Source organism: Callospermophilus lateralis, chromosome 1, assembly GCF_048772815.1.
Source record: "Callospermophilus lateralis isolate mCalLat2 chromosome 1, mCalLat2.hap1, whole genome shotgun sequence".
NCBI lineage: Eukaryota > Metazoa > Chordata > Mammalia > Rodentia > Sciuridae > Callospermophilus > Callospermophilus lateralis.
Window position 1 is genome coordinate 91,336,979 of NC_135305.1, and position 27,783 is coordinate 91,364,761.

The 27,783-nt window shown below is 35.3% G+C and overlaps 1 protein-coding gene across 2 annotated transcripts in view; it reads right to left on the reverse strand.

Annotated features, from left to right (window-relative positions):
- Nucleotides 1-6,917: 6,917 nt before the first annotated feature.
- Nucleotides 6,918-27,783, reverse strand: part of Herpud2 (HERPUD family member 2) — a 43,637-nt gene continuing 22,771 nt past the window's right edge. For both annotated transcript variants that reach the window (XM_076863957.2, XM_076863967.2), the window contains 5 exons: nucleotides 25,832-25,977; nucleotides 11,229-11,351; nucleotides 10,230-10,553; nucleotides 9,421-9,535; nucleotides 6,918-8,751 (listed from right to left, as the gene is read on the reverse strand). In XM_076863957.2, the coding sequence (XP_076720072.1) occupies nucleotides 8,590-8,751; nucleotides 9,421-9,535; nucleotides 10,230-10,553; nucleotides 11,229-11,351; nucleotides 25,832-25,977 (870 nt within the window). In that variant the 3' untranslated portion in view covers nucleotides 6,918-8,589. The remainder of the gene's footprint in view (nucleotides 8,752-9,420; nucleotides 9,536-10,229; nucleotides 10,554-11,228; nucleotides 11,352-25,831; nucleotides 25,978-27,783) is intronic.

Consider the following 27,783-nt stretch of genomic DNA (forward strand, 5'->3'; position numbering starts at 1 on the left):
ATCATGAAAATACTAACAAATTCCTAGAGATATATAACCTACCCAAATTGAACCATGAGTGTATAAAAAAATCTAAACAGATCAATATCAAATAATGAAATTGAAGCAGCTGTCAAAAAAAAAAAGCCTTCAAATTAGGGGCTGGAGGTTGTGGCTCAGGGGTAGAGCACCCACCTAGCATGTGTGAGGCACTGGGTTCGATCTTCAGCACCACACAAAAATAAATAAATAAAAAAGGTATTGTATCCATCTACAACTAAAAAAATACATTTAAAAAAAAAAAAAAAGCCTTCAAACTAAGATAAGCCCGGGACTGGATGTATTCTCAGCTGTGTTCTGCCATACCTTTAAAAAAGAACTATACCAATCCTCCTCAATAATTCCATGAAAGAAAAAAAGAGGGATCACTGTCAAATTCATTCTATGAATTCAGTATCACCCTGATACCAAAACCAGACAAAAATACATCAAGGAAAGAAAACTTCAGCAGATATACTTGGTGAACATAGATGCAAAAATTCTTAATAAAATATTGGCAAACTGTATGCAAAACACATTTAAAAAATCCCAGGAATGCAAGGTTGGTTCAACATAATGCAAATCAATAAATGTAATTCACCATGTAAGTAGATTTAAGGACAAGAATCACATGATATCTCAATAGATGCAGAGAAAGCCTTTGACAAAGTACAGCACAACACCCATTCATGTTTAAAACACTAGCAAAACTAGGGATAGAAGAAATTTATCTCAACACTGCACTGGCTATATATGACAAATCCAAGGCCAACATTATTCTGAATAAAAAAAACTAAAAGCATTTCCTCTAAAAACAAGGATGCCCAGTCCCATCACTCCATTCAACATTGAAACCCTAGCCAGAGCAATCAGGCAAGAGAAAGGAACTAACGGAATACAAATAGGCTAAGAACTTCTCAAATTATTTGTTTGCTGATGATCCTATATTTAGAAGACCCAAAAAAACTCCACCAGAAGGTTTCTAGAGCTGATAAAAAACAATTTAGTAAAGTATCAAGATATAAGATCAACATACATAAATCAATCATGTTGCTACAATAATGAATCTCCTGAAAAAGAAATTGGGAACATTTTCCTTTCACAATAACAAACAAAATAAAATACTTGGGAATCAATCTAATGAAGGATGTCAAGGACCTCTACAATGAAAACTAAAGAACACTGAAGGTAGAAATTGTAAAATACTTTAGAAGATGGAAAAAACACACCAATACCATTCTTCACAGAACTACAAAAAGCAATTCTAAAATTCACTTGGAAAAAAAAAAAAACAGACTCAGAATAGCCAAAGCAATCCTGAGCAAAAAGAGTGATTGATGCTGGAGGCATAACAATACCAGACCTCAAAATACACTACAGAGCTACAGTAACAAAAACAGCATGGTACCAGTAAATGGAACAGAATAGAAGACACAAAGACATACCCATATAAATATGATTATCTGATACTAGACAAAGGTGCCAAAAAACATTCATTGGAGAAAAGATAGTCTTTTTCAACAAAAGGTGCTGGAAAAACTGGAAATCCATATCTCTCATTCTGCCCAAAAGTCAACTCAAAATGGATCAAAGACCTAAGAATTAGACCAAAAAATTCTACAATAGCTAGAAGAAAATTTAAGCCAAACATCTCAACATATGGCACACAAACTGACTTCTTTAATAATATTCCTAAAAAGCAAGAAATAAAACCAAAAAATAATAAGTGGGATGATATCAAATTAAAAAGCTTCTGCATAGCAAAGGAAACAATGAAGAGCATGAAGGCAGAGCCTATAGAATGGGAGATCTTTGCCACCTGCTCCTCAGATAGGACATTAATACCCAGAATATATAGAAACCTCAAAAATTTGACAACAAAAAAATCCCAGTTAATACATAGGCAAAAGAACTAAACAAAAGAAGAACTACAATTGGCCAACAAATATACAAAATATGTTCAACATCTCTAGCAATCAGGAAAATGCAAATCAATACTATATCCAGATTTCCTCTTACTCCTGTCAGAATGGCAATTATCAAGAATACAAATAATAATGCTAGTGAGGATGTGGGTGAAAAGGTATAGTCATACATTGTTGGTGGAAGTGAGAATTAGTGCAACCACTCTGGAAAGCAGCATCGAAACACCTAAAAACCTAGGAATAGAACCACCATATATCCCACTCCTTGGAACCAAAAGATCTAAAATCAATATACTATAGGGATGTGTTCACATCAGTGTTTATAGCAGCACAATTCACAATCCAGGAACCCATCAACAGATGAATGAATAAAGAAAGTGTGGTATATATACACAATGGAATACTACTCAGCCATAAATAAGAATAAATTTATGGCATTTGTTGGTAAATGAACGAAACTGGAGATTATCGTTCTGAGTGAAATAAGCCAGTCCCCAAGTCAAAGGTCAAATATTTTCTTTGTTATTTGGAAATTAGTACAAAATAAAAGGGAAAAAGAGAAAGAAAAAAAAAAGGGAGAGGGAATTCCATCAAAATACAAGACAGATTGGTGTACTAGATGAAGGGAACTGAGGGGGAAGGTGGAGGGATGGAATAAGAGAGTAATAGAATGAACCTAACCTTCCTATGTCTGTATATGAATATACCACAGTGAATCTATCATGATTAGCCACAAAACACTAACTTTTTAAAATGATAACATTTATCCAGCGTCAGATTATAAAATCTGGAGTCTGCTCCATGATCAAGAGCAGGGACTCTGGCACTACACTGACTTGCTTTGCACGCTCTAACAGTGCGGGTTTTCCCATCTGTGAAATGGAAACCTCCAGGGCTGCTGTGAGGATATACTAAATGAACACATGCAAAGCCCTTATATCAGGAAGCATTTGATAATTGTGAGCTAACATTAACATGTATTAGTGATTCTGACCCCCAAAATTAGGGCAGGGGGCATGCATAGGACTCACATCATATTTTCCAAAAAAAAAACCATGTTGCATTTCTTGGCCTTTTAATAGTATGCTCCACCCTTGTGTTTTTCTCTAATCTCTCTCTTGCTTCCTCCTGTCTCCCTGTATACTTTTTAATCTAGTTCCTCTCTGACCAGCTCCAAGGTGAGGCAGGGCTATGGGCACCTTTGTGAACTTCACAGGCAGCTCAATTACCTCTGTAGGCTGGATAGTCTGCTAAAATGAACCTTTTATCATTATAAAATACTCCCCTGGCCCTAGAAAGTGTCTCTTATCTGATCCCCTAATCCCCTACTATCTAGAACACACCTGCTTTTTTTTTTGGGGGGGGGGCGGGGGATAGTGGGGATTGAAACTAGGGGCGCTCAACCACTGAGCCATATCCCCAGCCCTTTTTATTTTGTATTTTGAGACAGAGTCTGAGTTTCTTAGGGTCTCACTAAGTTGCTGAGGCTGCCTTTGAACTTTGTGATCCTCCTGCCTCATCCTACTGAGCCACTAGGATTTCAGGCAGGCACCACCTACCTACTTCTTTTTGCTTCACTTACATGATAGGTCTCTTCTCATCTTTGTCCCTTCAATTCTTTTGTATCCTGATATTTAAGCTGTGTTGTTTTTAAGTCTCAGATTGTTCAGTTTTGTTCTTTATCCAGGCTGACAATATTGTCTTTAAAATGGAATTTTTAATCCACATGTGCTTGATATACATACTGATGCATCTGGGTTTAAATCAACCTTCTTAATGTTTTCTCTTTCTCCCATTGGTTCTATGACGCTTTTACTCCTTACTTGCCTTCTTTTGGATTACTTTGCTATTTCAAATTCCCCAGCTTTTATCTTGTTACTCTTACATTGTTTTAGGAAATACCACAGAAACTGAAATGTGCCCCTTGCTTTATTGATTGCTATTTTAGTGTCTTCATCATTTTCCAGACAATTCAAGAACCTCAGAGTAACTCGGATCCTGGGCTTTGTTACCAAAAAGTCTTACAAGAATTATTCAGTTTCTCAGCCACTGTCCTTGAATTAGCAAGTGCTTTGAGGGGGAAAAAATGACACCAGTTGTAGGTTTCAACTCTGGAATATAGGCTCTTACTTTCTCAACAACCCTCCAGTGCCTTAATAGATATGCATATTCTGGCTGTTCCAATTTTCTCAGCAGAAGGGTTGGTGTAAGACAAGCTCTTCAGTCTGCCTAAAGCCAGGTCTCCACAAGCCTTATTTGTGTATAATTAGTTACTTTTTAAAGAGTGCAAAATCTGGAGTAGAACAGACACCAGTTCAAATCTGTTATGTACTGTGTGACTTTGGCAAGCTATGTAAATCTTGGTGTTCTCATATGTGTTGTTGTAAGGACTTTTTAAATTGCAGGTATAATGCTTAGCACAGAGCATGAATACAACCTATGTTCAAATATCAATAATAGTTTGAGCATTCTAGTTCATCATCTTATTATTATGTAGCTGGAAAGGATGGCACAAAAGCAGCCTCTCCCCTGCATTTCCTCCTTGAGAGGTGGTAACAGGTCATAATCATCCCATTTGTTCATCCTGTGGTTTTAAGATTCTTGTGAGCAATGGCTTGCCACCCCATATGGCAATGTATGCAGACACTGGAAGGTTTATTTTTGGAAAGAAGATCCACTGGGGGAAGAGAGAATTTAGCAGTAGGATCAGGAAGTGAGCTTTGACAACATAACTCATGAAGTTGATCCCCTAGACTGGGGCCCCTAGGGTGTACCCCCCAAATGTAACCACAGGGATTTTTTGCTCTGGAAAGAAGAGTCAGAGCTTCTGTGTCCAATCCTCACCATGGCTGAGGCGTCATGGTGCTTGGGCTTCTTCCCATTTACTAATAAGCATCTTAACCAGTAAAGAAACCTGAGGGCTCTGAAACAGGAAAGCTGAGTAGTTACTATGGGCTCCCTCTATAAGAAACAACTTTTTGTCAAGTACTCCACAGTATTTTTTAATAACACTTGCATCACTCCACAGAACTTGACATCAACAGCATCACCACTAATTTCTTTGGTTTTAAATGTTTTAATTCTTCTTAAATGTCTGAATATTCAAACATCCAAAGTGTTTGAATAATTCATAATTCATTAATGTGTGAGATGTAAGATCCAATAAACACGCTTTCTACACACTCTGCAGCAGGTTTCCATGACTTTCCCAGGCTGCAGTTCAAGCTTGTGATGCTGGCATTACCACCCACAAAAGGGAGCCCTCTGGCCACACCGGCCTCCCAAACAACTTGATAGTTGAGGTAACTACATGCCAGACCCTGGGCCAGTTTTGCAGATCCCGCACCACTATTCCACACAACAGGCCCCAAGCTCTTACTCCGAACTAAAACCTGATGTGTGAGTCACCACACTGCAGTACGATGACGCAAAACTGCCAGTGGGACTGTACAACTGAGGCTGCAAACAGGGCCTTTTCTCCCACTAATTTGAAAAGCCAAATTTTAGTAGTGATGATGAAAAGAGCCAAAGAAACCAGTCAAAATCCTGACGGGTTGTGGCATCAAATGTCACCAAACTACAATGCAAAGGTCCAACTCTCCAGTCCACAGAATCACTTTTCTTTTACCCACCTCTCGCTGCAGAAATGTGATGTGTAAGTAATTTTGAGAAGTTCTTACGTAAGGACTTGTAAATATGCAAATATTAACATGTTCCAGAAACATATATCCTGGTTGTCACCAGCCATTACTTGGTCTAAGACCAGAGCCTAGGCTTCTCTGTGCTGCTCTCCTGCCATCTGGAAATGATCTCTAAGCTACCACAGCCATTTTGACACCATCTGGCCCCAGTATGGACAGAGCCCCTCCCGGAATCATCCAATACACAGCTAACACTGGACTGTAGTTTTTTGTGGGTTTTTTAAAATATTTATTTAGTTGTAGATGAACACACAATATCTTTATTTTTATGTGGTGCTGAGGATTGAACTGAATGCCTCACACATGTGAGGCAATCACTTTACCACTGAGCTACAGCCTCAGCCCCTGGACTGTAGTTTTTGATGAGGACTAAGAGTGAGGCTAATATAAGGGAATTAAAAATGTAGGGAACCCCTGGCCACACCCCTTCAAGGAGGATCTATGACTAGGAACTTTCTCCTTAAACCTCAACCTGAGGCTGCAGTGCAGTGACCTGCTCATTTCTTCCAGAGTAGTGTCCCCCACAATGCCAGTCCCCCACAAATTCCACAGTTCCAATTCTCCTCCCTCTAGTTCCCAACAGAAGAGACAGAACTCCATCTTCTCTCCCCACCCTGACCCTGCCTTAGGATCTGACCCATGGAGCATTTCTGCCAGCATTAACAATTAACTCCCAGATTAAAATTCAGACCCTCTTTCTGGATGCAAGGATTCCATCAGCCCTGAAAAGCCATCCCTAGTCGTGGACTCAAACAGCATTCAAACGTACTCCTCTGGTGAGTAACTGCTAGTTCTAATTTCTTCTTCCAATTACAAAAAAAAAAATGAAATGCCATGAATATCTTGAAAGCTAAATCTCACATGCAGGATATCTTTTCAAACTTTTGCTGATTGAAACGTATGCACTCACTCAGTGTTGAGTTAAATACCAGGTACTCTTCTAGGGCTAGGGATATAATAAATGAGCACAAATACTCCCCAACCTCAAATCCCTCATATGTTGGGTAAGTCAAATAAAGAAACAAATGTAAACAACATCATCATTAAATGCAAAGAAGGAAATTGTACTTCCAAGGAAAAGCTTCTTCCATAAGGGAACTGGCAATTGTTCTGATGTCCATTCATGATTAATATTAATGAAACAAAGGAAGGGACTATATTCTGAGCAAAAAGTACAGCAATTTCAAAAGTCCTTGAAAGGAAGAGTGCTGGAATTGGAAGACCAGAAATTAAGAGGGAGCTCAGACTGAAAGGAGGCAAGGGCTACCAGATCTTTCAGGATTTTGTAAATCATGTTAGTTTTATCTTTATTCTAAGAATAACAGGATGACAATGAATGATTTGGCACACAATTTTGCTACTTCACATTCCCCTATAGCTTCAATACCAAGTATCGTCTTACAAAGTTCATAGTAACTTTTAGATACTATAGTACTTTGCTCCACCCTCACCACCCCAGTGTTTATCACCCACTTCTTAATTGGGTGTTGTTTTTTTTTTAAACTGGACCTCAATTTTTTTTTTCTACCAGCTGGAGACTCCATTTATTATATTTTCAATCTTTTTTTCACCTATTTGCCTTTAAATTATATATGCTAAAATATTACATACACAGCAACCTTTTCTTTTAGGAATTCTGCTATAAAGATAGTTTCTTACCCCAATATTATTTTCCTATATTTTCTACTCATATTTCCATGGTTTGATTCTGAGTCATGATGTCTTCATTGACACATATAGATAGAAGCCTAATTTTACTTTTCAAAGGGCAAACCAGTTACCCCTTGAAATGTCACCTTTAACATTATAAGTAAACAACCTAGATAATAATTCATAGATATTTTCTAAATCTCCCACTCTGTTCTGTTACCTAACTATACATTCCTATGCCAGTAGTACCTTAATAATTTTACAATGCATTTCACATGACATAAGTTCTCCCATCCACATTTGTTTGATTTTAATTGGCTATCTTATAAAACTTTGCTCCTTTCTTATGAAATATTACATTGGCTTTTACAGAGATTTTTAAATAAACTGCAAAGGCTCCAGATTACTTAAGAATTAGGAAATATCCATCAGACAGGAAAAAAGGTAAACATGACCTTAAAGACTTCAGCAACCCTTCTAAACAACAGCTGAAGTTTACATAGATTTGTGCAGGTAAATAGGTTAGTTACTGAAAGTTTGAACAAATATCCCATAAGACCATTTACCATAATTCATAATTGACTTTTTATTTAAAAAATTACAGGGAGCAATTTCTGGCATTTTTTTTATAAAAGTACTGCCTGTATCAAACATTTTATATCACTGTTAATTCCACTGAAGAGCTGCCTTTTTTTCTTTTTAAAGTACTAATTCCAACAGATGGGATACATGCCCTTAAAATAGAAAGTTTCCATCATTTATTCAAATGTCAAAATTAAGATTATTGACAAGTTTATTGCTTATGGCTGGGCAAGATGCTACTAGCACATTTTAGGTAAATAATATTCTTTATTAAAAACTATGAGGTCATTCTGTTTAAAACTTTCAGGATAATTCACAGAAAATAGATATATTTATTCAAATTACACATTGAAGGGCTGGGCTACTAGCTATAGACATTTATAGTTGAAGCAGCTCTTTAAAGAAATAATATGCCCAAGTAAGTCTGTCTTGATACACTACACATAATTGAAATGAAAAAAAAAAAAAAACCTGGAAGACCAATATTGTTATGCTATGTTCTGTTAGGATCTTTAAAAAAAAAAAAAAAATCACACATTTAGTAGTCCATTTGTGCTTAAAATATTCATATGCATGAGGAGCTTAAAGAAAAGAACACCTCTGTACATGATGATCAAAAGAAAGTTATAAATTTTTTTTTTGAAATTGCACTGTTATTTAAACCACTTTCCTAAAGTCAGACCCTCCTTTGCTGCAGGCACAGTTTTTCAGGTCTAATTGGCAACCTGGGGAGGCCCCTCTGGTATTAGTGACGTAAAGAAGGTGGTGATAAAAGACCAAGCTGAAGCTATTAATCCAGGCCTTTGAATTGCACCGACATCTTCACCTCCATCTTCTCCACTCTCATCATCAAACCCATCATCCATAAGGCGCTCCTTTTAAACAAAACAAGAAACATACTCCTGAGTGATCTGAACCACTGGTATCAACTCACAAAAGAAAAAGAGAGTTAAGTTCTTTTTGGAAAGGAAGAATAGGTGCATTTAATCAGAAATGGTTAATACATGGTCACTAGAAATCTTTTTTGGGGAGTTGGGATAACTGGGGCATATTCAGGGGCACTCAGCCACAGACCCACATCCCTAGCCCTATTTTGAATTTTATTTAGAGACAAGTTCTCACTGAGTTGCTTAGCATCTTGCTTTTGCTGAGGCTGGCTTTGAACTTGCAGACCTCCTGCCTCAGCCTCCCAAGCTGCCATTAGAAATTTTGGGGAAGGTCAAAACTAATAAATTTGAACTTACATATACTTGAATTTGGTGGTCAATTTTAAAGGGGAACCCACCAATGTAATGCAATAAAGTCTCATCATGTGCATAATTTCCTTTTTAGACTATTTTCAGGAAGAATGTTAGTCCTTCCCACTTAATTTTAATACATGAATAATCTGGTACTATATTCTAAATTCTCACCAATAAAACCACCAAAATTTATGTTTGCTTTTCTTCACGTGCCATTCCAAAAATATTTACAGAATATGTTGGTCCCACACAATGCTAAGGAAATATCTGTATTTAAAGTTTAACAAAACTTCAATAACATACCATTTCTTCAAGTTCTAAGTTGTTTGCATTTTGCCCATCATTGTTAACATCAATGTTGTTGGGAGCCTGTTGCTGACCTCCTTCTTGCCTAAAAGGAAACCATCCAGCTTGGTGTCTGTTCAGTATAATACAGGAAAGAGAAAATAGGTTGAAATAGTTTTTATTTGTAACATTATAGAACATTAATGTCCTACAAAAGAAAAATGATGAAACTATTACAAATTAGAAAAACCAAATCTCCCACTTCAGGTCAGGAACTACCCTTCTCAAAGCAATGACAGCAAAACAAAAATCAATTCAAATCTAAGTCTACCATGGGCTTAAATGACTCTATGTGAGATATTAAAAGAGATCGGGAGTCACAAACCTTTTTTGGCATTTTTCAAAATGAAATGTAACTAGATATTTGTTGGTTTGTTGTAGAGGAGGGACAAGGGAAAAATCAGTCTACTTGTGAAAATACATGACCTGTATTTATAGGACATCCTATTGATAACTATAATTAAAACAAACATGTTTAGGCAGGAGTACATCATACATTTCTTCAAGTTCTAATTAAAAGGCCATATCTCATTGAATTCATAATTTTAATAAAATACAATAAACAAAAACTGATTCTAAAATTCTGATAAACATTCTTCTCAACATAACCTGTCCCTGCTTTTGGTATAAAAATATGTCAGGTATTCAAAGCATAATATCCATAACCCTGCACTCAACATTTACAACAAATATCCCACGTCAGGTTCTGTGCTAAACAATTTTAGAAATTAATTAAAAGAACCCACAAGTTCATGAACATCACTCACAAATAAACCAGTAGCATGGCTCCCATTACCATGATAAACCGACTAAAAGAAGAATAGAAGTAAACAATGCTAAGGAGAATGGCAGCACGTGAGAATGTGTACATCCAGTCTAGCCAGTCACGATTGAAGTCTTCTTCATTTAGCACTGGACCTCCCTGTGCATTCATTTGAACATTCTCATTCATGGGTCGATTTTCTTGGGCCACAAGGTTTGGGGGTGGTGGGGGTTCTTCTCCAGGAACATGTGGCAAATTTAGAGGCTGTGATACAGCAGGCTGGGCTGGGTTAGCAGCTGATGTGGCCTGAGCTGAAACTGCAGCTTGACTGAAATATTCACCAAAAAAAAAAAAAAAAAAAATTAATGAACGAAAAGCTTTACCATACTATATTTTTAAAAGACTTCCTATGGAATTAAGATATTCTTCATAAACCTAATATGGAGTATCACAACTCCTGTACCACATTTTTTAGGTAAGTACAAATTCCAGTGGAAAAGTGGAGCCAAGATTGATCCATGTGCAGCTAAGGAAAGGATGCTCTCTCAGTCTAGTAGTCAAAGATGACAAGGGAGAGGTGGAAGAAATAAGAATAGCCACATTCACCACTCTTCTTTTTCATTAAATTACCTTATAAACTAATTATAAGCTATCTATTCATGTAGACCTGCTGCCATCCAGTGAAACTCTCCTATGTCTTCTCCTCTTGAATTTATAAAATGTTTTACTAGCAAAAGCATCTGAATACTAATAAATGTAATAAGGGGAGGAGCCAAGGCCAGGTTTACCTCATGTGAACTAGAGGTGAACCCTTTTTCCTTTAGACAAGTAAATTTAAAATAAAGTATCTGCTGAGATGTTTGTGAATTCTTTCTCATAATTTTGAATAACTGATTAAATACATAAGCAGATAAAATCCCAAATCAACTTACTTGGGATAAAATACAAAATAAAGCAAGTAACAGTGAATAACTGAAAAAAAAATGAACTCAGATTAACTTACTATTGCATATAATACTGATGAGCATACATCTGTTGCCACCACAGCATCTGCAGTGGGCTGAAAGCAGGATACACTGGGATTGCAGGTGCTACAGCTTGCCCAGGAAACTGGTTGTCTATGTTTCTGCAATAAAGAAATGAAAAAATACAGTATTTCAATGCTTCAAGAGTTAAAAGCACTTCTTTTCAATTTTTATTTCTGAATTCAAGTCAACCATTATCAAAATGTTTCAAATCATACTGGAAAGAAAAATTTTCAACATTCTTCAAATAAGACCATGCAACCTAGGACCAAGTATATAGATAAAGCAAGTCATTCACAATGTGTGTAGCAAGCCTGAACATTTCCTATCTTCTCATTTCAGCCCATAAAGCCAAAAAGTACTTTATGTACATTCTCCTTAAGAACCAAAGTCCTAAAATAAATTTCATGACAAAATGTCTTGAGGAATGAGAAAATGAGCCAAATAAAATTTTATATTAGCTTAAAATATTATTAAAAATGTCAGCCGGATGCAATGGTGCATGCCTGTAATCCCAGCGGCTCAAGAGGCTGAGGCAGGAGTTCAAAGCCAGTCTCAGCAACTTAGTGAGGCTTTAAGCAACTTGGCCAGACCATCTGTAAATAATATAAAAAGGGCTAGGGATGTGACTCAGTGGTTAAATGCCCATGAGTTAATCCCTAGTACCAAAAAAAAAATACACACACACACACACACACACACACACACACACAAGCTAATTGGTTGCAAAATAAAAATGAAGATGACAAAAATCTGTGAAGAGATTTAAAGAGCCAAGAGTAGCCTAAATGTTGTGTGCATATAGAAAGTGTGTGTACACATACGTATCTTTAAATCTATACATAATTGGGGAGAGGTTCCTGTGGTGGGTGCTCAAACACTGAACCACATCCCCACCTACCCCTTTTTACTTTTTAAGATAGGGTCTAAGTTGCTTAGGGCCTCGAAAAGTTGCTGAGGCTAACCTCAAACTTGCAATCCACCTGCCTAACCCTCCTAAGTCACTGGGATTATAGGGATGTACCACATTTGGCTATGCATATATTTTTAAAGCTTAAAGTTCTATTAATTCAATAAGCTTGTGGAGAAACTCATTTAACTTCATTATTTCATTATGCCTCAGTTTCTCCATTTCTCTTTTTTTTTTTTTGTAGTTGTAGATGGACAGCATACCTTTATTTATTTTTATGTGGTGCTAAGGATTGAACCCAGTGTCCCACACATACAAGGCAAGTGCTCTGCCACTAAGCTACAGCCCCAGCTCAGTTTCTCCATTTCTAAAATGAAGCTAATAACAGAATCTTCCACAGAGGTTGTTACCTACATTCCATAAATGTCAGCCTAGTTTTGTTTTTAATTCGCCACAATCCCTATCTCAGAACATGTCTCCAAAGTGTGTAATGTGAGATCTGTAGAAATTCATATATATCCAGACAACTATGGGGATACACATATAAGTGCAGAATTTATGAATTTGCTAACTCTCCTTCATATTACTTGAATTTTTTAAAAAAAATTTAGTTGTACATTGACACAATACCTTTATCTTATTTACTTATTTTTATGTGGTGCCAAAGATAGAAACCAGTGCCTCACATGTGCTAGGCAAGAGTTCCATCACTGAGCCACAACCCCAGTCCATATTACTTGAATTTTATCTTGGGCTGATAGTAGTTTGTTTACCCAGAGTGTGATGAGTAATTAATGATAATTATATATTCTAAAAACCATTTACACATACAATTGGTAATAGTTGATAATAGAGATCTAATTTAGAACAGCTAGGGGTGAGGGCTAAAACTTACCAAGAGGCCGTACTTTAGGAAACCTGGTGCTAAATGAGACACTAATACTCATTTCCATATTCTTCAATGTTCCCTATGTATTACTGAAACTTTCCTTATCCTTGAAGGAGTAATGGGATCCAATATGAGTCTCCTGATTACAGTTTTCCCCCTACTTCCTAAGCTTTCCTGAATACTCAATTAAGATGGAAAAGCAGAGAAGCTTTCTTAAAGTGGCTCCAGGCAATTGACAAGTCCTGTATAAGAAGGGGAAATAAAACCTTAACACAGCTCTTCCCTTAAAAAGATGTGAATTGTTGAACAAACCTAGAAAGAAAACCAGGGAAGAGAAATATTATAAAAAAATTTCTACAAAGATCTCAGCATTTATAACCCAGGAAGCTGATACATCTCTGAAAACTATCTAAAGCAAGTACTACGAGTTAAGACGGTTTCCAATGAGGAAAAACCATCCCCTTCCTCTGAAAGCATAGCTCCACCAATCTCTACTATAAATAAGAAACACAACCTCAAACAAATCTGCTACTTGAACTTGAAAAATGGGGAGACTGAACTTGGTCATTGTTTTTTAAAGTAGACAGAAGAAAAGCCACAAATAATCACTCAAAATTTTTTCTATAGTTTCCCACCTCGCCCTATTACAGTCCAAAACACAAGGCAATTATTGAACACATGTTGCCAAACTAAATGAACTCCCCTAGATGATTCTGACATGCTTTCTTCCTTTTATTCCAATAAGTTAAAAACTACTAGCTGGGCATGGTGGGGCAGACCTATGATCCCAGAAACTCAGGAGGCTGAGGTAACAGGATCCCCCGAGTTCGAAGCCAGTCTCATCAACTGTTAAACAAGGCCCTAAACAACTCAGTAAGACTCTGACTCAAAATAAAAAACAAAAAGGGCTAAAGATGTGGTTCAATGGCAAAGAGCCTCTAGGTTCAATGCCCAGTACAAAAAAAAAAAAAAACTACTGAACTAAATAGAATTGCTAAAATACATTCCAGGCTCAAGCTGGCATACTATAATTTTCAATTGTGCTTATTACCCTTCAGATAACATGATACACATTTAGCATCCTCCATAAAAACAAGAATTAAATGATTGGATATTAAATTACAATATTAAAGTATATAAAAAGAAATCAATGAAACATATAAGAATTTAATATATTTTGGAGAATGCATCATTAAACAAGAAGGAAATTATCTGGTGCTAGAAAAAGTGATTACCAAAGTTGGTGGTAGGGAAAGGGAAATTTAAATGCTTCATTTTTTTCCATTTGTTCAGATAAATTTCAAGTAGACTAAAATAAAGTAATAAAGAGATAATCTAAAAGAAAATGAGAATTATTTACCAAAATTTTGGACGAAGAGCTTTCCTAATTTAAAAAGCAATAGAAACAAATAGCATAGACACACAAAAAGCAACATATTGGACATCAAAATTTACAGAGAACTTTAAAAAACACTTGGCAATCATTAGAACAACAAATGCAAATTAAAACAAAGAGAGGTTTTTTGATTATTTGAAAGTTAAAAAGATTAAAGTAAAATCCAATTCTTTCAGTGCTAGTGACAGTATAAACTGGAAGAAGCCTTTAAAAAACAAGTGTACAAAATTAAGGACCTATAAAAATGTTCTCTTATACCTATTTGTCCTAGTAATCTCATTTTTGAAAATTAGCTCACAGAAATATGAAATATGGAAAAAATTCACACCTCTGCCTTTTTAGTCTTTGTACATACTAACTCTCAGGACCCACTCATAAAACTATTCTCAACCCTAATAATAAAGTTTTCCAATAATGTTGTGATTAAGTTTTTGAAGTTTACATCTACCAAATCTATTATAAAGAACAGTAAAGTATTTGCAGATGAAATGATATATCCAGGTTTTGCTTTAAACTCTGAGTCAAGAATAAAAAAAAAAAAAAAGAAAAGAAAAGAAAAACCAGAGGAAAATAGATGGAACATGGTAGTTTGTTAATACTTGCTAAGGCTGGTATTAGGTACACTAGTGGTCATTATAATATTTTCTGGGTTTTTAAAAATATTTTAACCTACATCCTGGGAACAAATTTTTACTCCTCACACTTCAGATAGAGCCCTAATATCCAGAGTATACAAAGAACTCAAAAAATTAAACAATAAGGAAACAAATAACCCAATCAACAAATGGGCCAAGGACCTGAACAGACACTTCTCAGAGGAGGACATACAATCAATCAACAAGTACACGAAAAAATGCTCACCATCTCTAGCAGTCAGAGAAATGCAAATTAAAACCACCCTAAGATACCATCTCACTCCAGTAAGAATGGCAGCCATTATGAAGTCAAACAACAACAAGTGCTGGCGAGGATGTGGGGAAAAGGGTACACTTGTACATTGCTGGTGGGACTGCAAATTGGTGCGGCCAATTTGGAAAGCAGTATGGAGATTCCTCGGAAAGCTGGGAATGGAACCACCATTTGACCCAGCTATTCCCCTTCTCGGACTATTCCCCAAAGACCTTAAAAGAGCATATTATAGGGATACAGCTACATCGATGTTCATAGCAGCACAATTCACAATAGTTAGACTGTGGAACCAACCTAGATGCCCTTCAATAGATGAATGGATAAAGAAAATGTGGCATTTATACACAATGGAGTATTACTCAGCACTAAAAAATGACAAAGTCATGGCATTTGCAGGGAAATGGATGGCATTAGAGCAGATTATGCTAAGTAAAGCTAGCCAATCCCTAAAAAACAAATGCCAAATGTCTTCTTTGATATAAGGAGGGCAACTAAGAACAGAGCAGGGAGGGAGAGCATGAGAAAAAGATTACCATTAAACAGGGACGAGAGGTAGGAGGGAAAGGGAGAGAGAAGGGAAATTGCATGGAAATGGAAGGAGACCCTCACTGTTATACAAAATTACATATAAGAGGAAGTGAGGGGAAAGGGAAAAAAACAAGGAAGAGAAATGAATTACAGTAGATGAGGTAGAGAGAGAAGATGGCAGGGGAGGGGAGGGGAGGGGGAACAGTAGAGGATAGGAAGGGCAGCAGAAAACAACATACACTAGTATGGCAGTATGTAAAAACGTGGATGTGTAACAATCTGTATATGGGGTAAATATGGGAGTTCATAATCCACTTGAATCAAATGTATGAAATATGATATGTCAAGAGCTTTGTGATGTTTTGAACAACTAATAATAATAAAAAATTTTTTTTTAAATTTTAAGAAGTTTAAGTCTTTAAAAGTTAAAAATAATGCAATGGGTAAAAACACTGTTTAACTTTAATATACATCAACAGGAATCAGTCCATTCAATTATAATAATCCACATTATGGAATACTCTGCAACTATAAAAGATGGGGGAGCTATTTTGCATTAATATAAAATAATTATCAACATATTTAGTGAAAAGGCAAGATGTAGTCTAGTATGTATAAAAGAATGTAGTATGTATAAAAGAATGCTATAATTTATGTTAAAATACATGCATGTGTATGTATGCCACATAAGCACATTATATCCCTGGAATAATACAGAGGAAATAGCTAAGATTGGTTGCCTCTGAGGAGTGCAATTGGGTAACTAGGACACATAGTAATGAAACTCTTGTATACTTTTTTGTTTGTTTTTTATGGTACCATGCACATGTATAAGCTGTTAAGAAACAGCAAAAAGGAAGAAATTGCCTGTTTATTCTCCTTTCTAACCAAAGTATGTGTTCCCAAGAACTTTATTCATTATTATATCTGTAGAATTTATTAGCACAATAAATGTGTACTGAACAACTTTATGTGAACAGCAAGAAAACACTAAAAATACAGTACTAATAGTAAGCAATTACTTAAACTTGTAAATTGTAAATTTCACTTAGTTTATTTTTCAACGCTGAATGAAAACATGTAAGGTAAACAACACAGAAAGAATTACAGCTATATTTAAGAAAATCATTTGAAAAGAAAAAGACACTAAAAGGGAATGCTAACTGTTAAATACAAACTGAGTATTGCTTATCTAAAATTCTGAGAACAGAAGTGTTTCATATTTCAGCTGTTTTTGTATTTGGGAATATTTGCATATACATAATGAGATACCATGGAATGGGAGACAAGTCTAAACATGAAATTCATTTACCTTTCATATACACCTAATACCCAGAGCCTAAAGGTAACTTTATACATTTAGTGTGACTGCATTTTCACTGCAATTGGTCACATGAATTTTTCACTCACGGAACCATGGTGGTGCTTAAGAAGTTTTAGATTTTGGAGCACTCTGGATTTTAGACCTTCAGATTAGAGATGTTTAATCTGCAGTTGTCTCTAGATGAGTGGATAGGGTAATTTCTCCCCTTCGTTTACTGTTTTTACTCTTTAATATACACATATTGCTTTTGCAACTGAAAATAGTTGCTCTTTTGGGCAAAGAGTCAAATAAAATAGCAGAAACATAGGGGAAATGTAACACTTGGGGATGTGTAATATGTCTGTCTCCATAGAAAATGTTTTATTCTTTATGCAAGGAAAACAAAGTAAGAGAATAACTTGGTCTCTCATGGCCCAAGAAAATTCACAACAAGGAAACTGCTGATACAGTCAGTCCTCTGTATCCATGGATTCTCCATCTAAGAATTCAACCGACCATAGATGGAAAATATTTGGAAAAAAAAAGTTGCATCTCTAGTGCACATGTACAGACAGACTTTCTTACTTGTCCTCATTCCCTAAACAATAGAACTTAATAATGAGTTACAATGTCCATCGTCTATTTCAATATTCTTTACTATCTTTTCATTTGTATTTATAAAGTCAAAATATTAATGATAGTATTTTTTAGAAAAAAATACTTAATCAAATGATAGACAAAATAGCCACTTCAGTAAGATTGTTAAGAACAAAGACTTCTAATTCAGATATGGATTTGAATTCTAGTCCTGACACTGACCATGTTTGTGAATTTCAATAAGCCAAATTATTATATTAGCCTTTAAGCTTTTTCTCCGCATCCATAAAATGGGAGAATATTATACATAGACCAACAGGGTTGGTATGAAGTTTAATGAAGAAAGGCACGTATAAATGTTTATTAATACAATGCCTAGCCTGTGCTGATACTCAGTATTATTAATATCCTTTTAGATATAGAACTGTCACAAATTTCTCAACATATCAATGAACCAATAAGTATGCAATTCATAAAACAAAACAGAATGTCACTTTATCCTGTATCAAATTAAAAAAGGACATTCCAATTTATCACAATGGCAAGTATGTGCACAGATACGGGAACACATGCTCTTTAACAACTGTTATTGGCAGAATAACATAGCATACGACTTTTCTTTACTGGAATTTTACAATAATCTTTAAGAGCCTCAAAAAGTCTTAAGAACACTTTGACTCAGGAATTTCGCTTCTCACAATGTATCCTAAAATTATGACCATACTTAAGAATGTTGGTTTCAGTGACATTTAGTAGGAAAAAATTAACCCAAATATTTATGTTAGACAATTGTCTCAAATTATTCACTCTTTGATAACAGAATCATATGTAAACCTCTGCCACACAGTGGCAAAGGTGGCAAGTGCTGATGCATACTGGCTCACAAGAGATGATGGCTAAAGTTCAGGAATTTTGTGAATCAAACCTTGGTGTCTTAAAATTGGCCACGGTGAGAGTATTTACACCACAGAAATCAGAAAATCCAGTGCTTATTTTTTTTCCTGCAGAAATGCCAGCTGTTAAGCTTTTCTAGCACAGCACTACCTGTAACCTGTAACTTTGTAATATCTCCCCCATGCTAATGAGTATCCGTGTGACTTGCTTTGGACAATCAATATTAATAAATGTAACACATATAAGGTTTTAAATATGCCTTCTTGTGTTTGTCATTTACCATGAGAAGAACATGTCCTAGGGAATTACTGATCCACAGAGAAGGAACAACATGAAACAGAACTGAACTCAACCTACAGCCTGAAGCAGAGCTATCCTGGGTGACTTACAAACCTGGGAGCAAGAAAAACAAGAGTTTTATTGTATGGGACTGAGATTTTCAAGTTATCAAACAGCAAAACCAATAAATATACTTTCCATTGATAGAAGAGTAAACAATTAGTATATCCAGATAATTAAAAAAATAGACTTTAAATGCTGAAGATTTATATTTATCTGAAAATATATCCAAGCTATGTTATTTTAAGAGCATTTATAAAATAAAATAAAAAGTATGATATTTCCATTGAAAAAGTAGACAGAGAAAAGTGTTTAAAACATATTTATAAAAATGTAAGTAGCAATTATTTTTGAGTGATGGCTTCAAGCAATTTTTACTTTAAAAAACAGACAACATAGGAAGGTATATGTTAGTCAGCTTTTTATCACTGTGACCAAAATACCTGACAGAACAACTTAGAAGAGGAAAGGTTATTCTGGCTCATGGCTTCAGAGGTTCAATCCATGGTTAGCTGATTCCTTAGTTCTAAGACTGAGACAAGGTAGAATATGGCAGAAGGGCATGGAAGAGGAAAAATGCTCAGTTCATGACAGCAAACAAGGAGAGAGAGCTTAAGTTGAATGCAGAGGTAACATAATCCCCCGAAGCAAGCCCAGTGACCTACTTCCACAACCACACCCTACCTGCCAGTTATCACCATTCATCCATTCAAATTATTAACGCATTAAAATTGATTAATTCATCAATTGCATTATGTCTTACCTCCAAACATTCCTGCATTGTCACACACATGAATTTTTGGGGACACCTCATATTTAAACCATAACAGTATAATGAGTAGGATTTCAATTTTATTATAAAACAAGGGCTATTACTATTTCAGAGAGAAAAACTGAATATATAAAAAACTGGTTATTCTATAAACCAGTCATCAATTTTTAGAGTTAAGATAAATAAATGTGACAGCACAACATAAAGAGCCAAAAAACAGTAAGATTTATAAATGTGACTTTGTAAATGGACAGACAGTGTGGTGATGTGCAGTTCTGCTATGCCCTTCTCATGTTTCCTCATGAGCTGGTTAGACAACTAATCCTCTACATAAGGACTTCTCAAAGTGAAGTTCCCAGGTCTTGTTAGGTTGGCAGATTTCTAAAAACCACCCCAAAACTAGTGATTGAAAACCTCAGGGAGTAGGAAATAAGAATCAGAAATTTTAATAAAATCACTAAAGATTGAGAATACTAACCTACATGATAGAAAACACAAGCCTAACTAATTAAATGTAAATTTTACCGGAATTTAAAAATGAGGAGCAGAGCTTTTATTTTGATGGTGAATTATTTCAGGTCACCATATTATTGCTTTAGTATATTTAAGACTGTGTTAAATAAAATTTAAAGATATAAAGCCTTCATTTGTAAAATGTAACAACTATACAGTCATATTCATTGTTGAACTAAATAATGTATTTATTGAACTTTCTTATCAATTGTTTTGCAAATCATAAAGTATTCTCTCCAAATATAAAGTCTTATTTTCTAGCACTATGCACTGGCATTCATTCATTTGAATACTTTAGTGTGCCAAGCACACAAAATGCCTATAAACTGTCTGCTGAATGGATGTCCAATATTCACTCATAAGGATGAATGAATTTAAAAGTAATTGCTAACACATCACTATGCACCTATTATTACTGTTTTAACCACTTGACATCCACTAATTCTTTTAATCCATATAGAAATCCAATAAGTACTATTGCCCTCCAAGTAATGAACAAACTAAATAAAGCATAGTAGGGAAGAGACTTGCTTAAGTAGTGAATAAATAAATTCTGGATTTAAACCCAAGCAGGCTGGCTTCAGCATCTGTGTAAACACTAAACTATACTGCCCTGCTGACTAAAAATCCATATTATCTAGCATTAGACTCCCTAAGTGAAGCTCAAATAGATTCCCTAAGTGAACAGTTTTGTTACTATTTCCCCCTCACTTCTGGCAAAATAAATACTATTTCAGATTTTTCTAATCCATTTAAAAATACCTTTATGTTCATTCAATTTCTTCCTCTGTGAAGTACCTGTTCAGTTCCTTTGCCTATTTATTGATTGGGTTATTTGGGTTTTTTTGATGGTATATTTTTTGAGTTCTCTGTATATCCTGGAGATTAATGATCCATATATCCTGGAGATTAATGATCCATATAAGGTGCAGGTGGCAAAGATTTTCTCCCTTTCTGTAGGCTCTCCCTTCATGTTCTTGTTTCCTTTGCTATGAAGCTTTTTAGTTTGATAACCATCCCATTTATCAACTCTTGATTTGACTTCTTGCACTTCAGGAGTCTTGTGAGGAATTTGGTTCCTAGGCTGACTGGATGGATAATTGGGTCTACATTTTCTTCTAGTAGGTGAAGGGTCTCTGGTCTAATGCCTAGGTCCCTGAGCCACTTTTAGTTTTGTACAGGGTGAGAGATAGGGGCTAAAATTCAATCAACTACATATGGATTTCCAGTACCATTTGTTAAAGAGATTATGTTTTCTCCAATGTATGTTTTTGTCCAGTATGAGATAATTGTATATATGTGGGTTTGTCTGAGTCTTCTATTCTGTTCCACTGGTCTTCATGTCTGTTTTTATGCAATGCCATGCCATTTTTGTTACTATAGCTCTATATTAAAATTTAAGATCAATTATATAATTTAATGTTTATTTAATGGTTAACATACAAAAAAATGTTAAACATCTCTAGCAATTACAAAAATATAAACTAGACTTAGATTTAAAACTAGACTTAGGGGGCTGGGGATGTGGCTCAAGCGGTAGCGCGCTCGCCTGGCATGCGTGCGGCCCAGGTTCGATCCTCAGCACCACATACAAAAAAAAAAAAAAAAGGATGTTGTGTCCGCCGATAAATAAAAAATAAATATTAAAATTCTCTCTCTCTCTCCCTCTCTCACTCTCTCTTAAAAATGTGTGAGGCCCAGGGTTTAATCCTCAACACTCCCCCCAAAAGTATTTAAAAATAAAATAAAATAAAACTAGACTTAGATTCCATCTCACTCTGGTCAGAGTGGCAATTATCAATAATACAAGTAACAATAAATGTTGGTGAGGATATAGGGGAAAAGGTACATTCATACATTGCTGGTGGGACTGCAAATTGGTGTAACCATTCTGGAAAGCAATATGGAGATTCCTCAGAATATCTGTAATGGAATCATCATTTGACCCAGTTATCCCACTCCTTGGTGTATATACTCAAATGACTTAAACCAGCATACTACAGTGACACAGCCACATCAATGTTTATAGCAGTTCAATTCACAACAGCAAAGCTAGGTGCCCTTTAACAGATAAATGAATAGAGTAAATGTGGTACATACACACGATGAAATATTACTCAGCTATAAAGAAGAAGAAATTGTCACATTTGCCAGTAAATGGACAGAACTGGAGACTATCCCGCTAAGTGAAATAAGCCAGTCCCAAAAACTGAAAAGGCCAAATGTTCTGATATGTGGATGCTAACATACAATGGAAGGTGGGGGTGAGGAACAGAAGTTCACTAGATTAGACAAAGGAGAATGAAAGGAATGGAGGGAGGATGGGATTAGGAATGACAGTAGAATGATTTGACATAACTTTCCTATGTTCATATATGTATATGCAATCACTGAAATTCCACATCATGTACAACCACAAGAATGGGATCCTAATTATGATAAGTTAGATTCTACACATGTATAATATGTCAAAATACACTCTACTAGCTGGGCTCGGGGTTGCATACCTATAATCCCAGCGGCTTGAGAGGATGAGGCAGGAGGATCACAAGTTCAAAGCCAACCTCAGCAACAGTAGGGCACTAAGCAACTCAGTGAGCCCCTGTATCTAAATAAAATACAAAATAGGGCTGGGGATGTGGCTCAGTGGTCCAGTACCCCTGAGTTCAATTCCTGGTACTACCAAAAAAACCCAAAAAACAACAACAACAAAAAACCACTCTGCTGACATGTATAGCTAAAAAGAACACATTTTTTAAATTTCAGAAATTTGAAAAATAAAAATAAATTTCATTGTAAAGCTAAAAAATAGCAATAATACCTTAATTAGCTGGCTTTTTAAAAATTTTTTAATTTGTCTTAATTAGTTATACATAATAGTAGAATGCATTTTGACATATTGTACACAAATGGAGCACAACTTCTCCTTCCTCCTGCTGAACATGATGCAATCACACCAGTAGTACAATCATACATGTATATAGGGTAATAATGTCCATCTCCTTCCACTGGCCTTTCCCATCCCCATACCCCTTCCCTTCCCCTTACTCCCCTCTGCACAATCATTGTACATTCTCCCTGCCTTGCCCCCCATTATGGATCAGCATCTACTTATCAAAGAAAACAACCAGCCTCTGTTCTTTTGGGTTTGGCTTATTTCACTTAGCATGATATTCTCCAGCTCCATCTACTTATGGGCAAATGTCATAAAGTCCTTCTTTTTAAGGCTGAGTAATATTCCATTGTGTATATGTACCACATTTTCTTTATCCATTCATCTTTTTTAAGGGTACCTAGGTAGGTTCCATAGCTTAGCTATTATGAATTGAGCTGCTATAAACATTGATGTGTTGATTTTGAGTCTTTTGGGTATAAACCAAGGAGTGGGATAGCTGAGTAAAATGGTGGTTCCATTCCAAGTTTTCTGAGGAATCTCCATCCTGGTTTCCATAGTGATTGCACCAATTGGCAGTCCCACCAGCAATGTATGAGTGTACCTTTTTCCCATATTCTTATTAACATTTATTGTGCTTATATTCTTGATAATTGCCATTCTGACTTAAGTGAAATGAAACTTTATTTTTGATTTGCATTTCTCTAATCACTAGAGATGATGAACATTTTTTCATGTTTGTTGATCGACTGTATTTCTTCTTCTGTGAGGTGTCTATTCAGTTCCTTAGCCCATTTATTGATTGGGTTATTTGGGGTTTTTTTGAGTTCTTTATATATCCTGGAGATGAATGTTCTATCTGAGGTACATGTGGTAAAGATTTTCTCCCATTCTGTAGGCTCTCTCTTCATATTATTGTTTCCTTTGCTGAGAAGAAGCTTTTTTAGTTTGAGTCTATCTGATTTATTGATTTTACTTCTTGCACTTTAGGAGGCTGGTTAAGGAAGTTCCTAAGCCAATGTGGTGGACATTTGGTCCTATGTTTTCTTCTATTAGGCGCAAGGTCTCTGTTCTAGTGCCTAAGTCTATAATCCACTTTGAGTTGATTTTTGTGCAGGATGAGAGATACAGATTTAAATTCATTTTTCTGCATATGGATTTCTAGTTTTCCCAGAACCATCTGTTGAATAGGCTATCATTTCTCCAATGTATGTTTTGGGCGCCTTTGTCTAGTAAGAGATAATCGTATTTTTGTGGTTTGTTTCTGTGTCTTCTATTCTGTATCATTGGTCTACATGTCTACTTTGGTGCCAATATAGCTAATTCTTTTTCTCTCTTGTTGACTGATTTCCCCTATAACCTAGTTTAGAAAAATTATTAATCTTTTACTGATATGTCTTATTCTGAAGACCTGCTATCTTACAAGCTTTATTTTGTTTATTACAAAATAAATAAGTATGGAAAAGTTTAAAATCATCCAGAGATAACCACTATTAATATATCATATTATATTCTTCTAGGCTTATTTTTAAAACTCCCACCTTCCGCCACTATACTAAATAAAATAAGTAAAATCATCTGTATAAGAGGCACTGTACTGTCTTACTCTGAAAAAAAGAAAGGAAATGAATCACTGTCATAAGACACAAAGTATTATAAGCTACTGTTCCACAATGAAAATTCTAAGAACTCTGCCTATTACAAATAACTAAGTTTTGGCTTATACTTATCATATTCTAAAAATAAAAATATTTTCATAGGGCCTTATAAAAGTCTATAACCAGCTTCATATTAAATGCTTACTTTGACACGAAAGTCTTTATACTAAAGAAATATGAGACAAATGAGGCTTCTTATATTTTGCTGTATATTCAGTTTTATTCTTCTATATTAAAAAATGAACTAAGATAAAAGTTCTAAGTAAAAGGTGTGAACCTGAATGTTCATGCTATCCTATTTAGTATAGCAGTCCTCGGTTACATCACCTCCTCTACCATTCTGGGTCCTAGCCATTTCTAGCTCGCCAACATACACCGGGAACAGTGCCACACACTACAGCCCCAGGGTTTCATGTACAATGCAAAGCAATCATCACTACCTATTATTTATATTTCCTTTACTTCAAAATATAAATAAATGAAAGTATCCCAATAAAGCATCTGCCTTCACACAACAACTGAGGTCCAAACTATATTTTCTAAGATCCTATCTCTGATTTCTGAAAAATGTGCTTTTACTCTGTGGCTGTTAGCCGTATTTCCTATGGAATTGCCAAACTAAAGAGGCCTGTTATAGTTATTAAACATAAGGTAGACATAGTAAGCGTCTTTAAAAGCCTCCTCTATAGAACACTCAATTCAGTGATTCTAGATAATATAGAAGGGTCATGTATCTTTGTAAGCCAGGGTGGTTTTTTACTCTATCTCAGTTGTTCCTAAGCCTGGAGGATCTGAGTAGAGCTTTTTAAAAACAGATTGCAATTCCTACTCTCACAAGTATACCCTCCCTCACCCACCTACTCTCCAGAAGAGTAAACTGAGTAACTCAATAGTGAAACTGAATGAAGGAAAAAAAAAAATTAGTTTCCTAGGCACCTACCTACTCAAAAGTATGATCCAAGCACCCTAATTTCACTTACCCTTGCATTACATATGGAAACTGTGCTGGGTCAGTTTGTGCTTGTGGAAGGGTACGCTGCCTCAATCCTTCAGAGGAAGACGCGGCAGCTAACGACAAAGTTTCTTGACTGGATGATGGAGTTGTTGATCCTGAATGATCTGAACTCTAAAACAAAAATGGAATTATTTTTTTCAAGGAAACTTAATTTATTACACTCACAAGATTACAGGCATGCTAAAAAATGTACTCATAAATTATCCTCCGCAAAGAAACTGAATTTTAGAAATGACCCAATATGATTCAATCTTAATAAAACTAAAGAAGTCAGAAAGTTAAAATTGCTTAACTAAACAATATACATAAATGCATTTATCAACTACATAAAGCTGAGTAAAAGAACAATAAACAAAAACTGCATACCACATTTTTGGATTAAACTAATGAATGCAAAGTTCCTTTCATGATGCCTACACACAGAAAGTGCTCAATAAAACTAATTACTAGGTCATTTAAATAGATACTATGCACCAGGTACTGTGTAACATGCTCTTGGTAACACATTTGCTTAACATGATGAGGTACAGGAAGGAATAAACGATCTATAATCTGATGCTACCTCTGATATTAACAAAGACTACAACCTTAAAGATTCACTCAATCTCTCAAGAATCTCTGTTTTCTTATAGAAAATTAGACTGAACCAGATTTTCAAGATTCCCTTCAGTTCTAAAAGTCTATTAGTTCACAGATGCCACAAACAAATATTGTTTTTTTACAAAATGAGTAAGATACCAAACAGGACTTTTTAATTCTCATGTTCAAATGATGTAATAACTCACTGATTCAATAACCTTAACCAAAATAGTGCCTAAAATATCACCTCTGTTTGTTGAAAGTAGTTTATCCAAGTGTCTTATGTAAATTTAAAACATAATTTCATTTTATATAAATTACATTTTTTTTACTTTTGTACAAGTTGGGTATAACATTATTTTAACATCCTTTCAACTTTGGTGAAATTGTATTTTACCTGTACTGCCTTCCAATTGGCAGAAGTCTTGGTCCCAAGCACATAGGTCTCTTGCAAAACTAACAAAAGCTTTAAGATGTTAATTCGGGGAGGAGGAGAAGGAAAACGAAAGAACTAGGGAATCAAGTTGACCAAATTATGCTATGTGCATGTATGAATATATCACAATGCATTCCAATTTTATATATAACTATAATGCACTGAGTAAATTAAATGGAAGATCAACAGAGTAGAGGAAGGCAATAGGGGGAGGGAGGAGAGGAAGAAGAAAGTACTAGTTTTGAAAATGGAGAAAACTACATTATATGCATTTATGAATGTTAAAATGAGTTCCACTGTTATGTATAACTATAATGCACTAAAATTTAAAGCAATAGGAATAGGAAGAGAAGAAGGGAGTACTGGGGATAAAAATGGAGAAAACTACAATATAGGCATTTATGAATGTCAAAATAAATTCCACTATAATGCACTAATTTTTTTTAAGATTAAAAAAAAATTATGCTACTTCACACAAACTAGATACCAAATAAAGACTCCAATTATTTGGGACATAAACTTGGAAAGGCTTTTCTTGGCAAGATTTCTCACTAAAGGAACATCTTGATATAATATTCATTAATATAGTAATAGAAGAAAAACCTAGTCATTCATCAACATAGCCTAATTTCACTAGACCTAATGACTTCTGACCTTTTAGGTAATTCTTTCGTGATTAGATTTTTAACACTTTTTTTTTTCTTTAAATCCCTCTGAAGGTTTTGAGCCACAAAATATTTAGGGCGACTCAATTTAACATTCCTTTGATATTCTTTAAATTTTTCTTAACACTCTGAAAAAAAAATATACATACTAATGACATGAAGTCATAGCTTAGGAACCACTAGACAAGTCAATTAAATCAGAAGGTTCTTTCCTAACAAAAATCTGAAGCAATACAA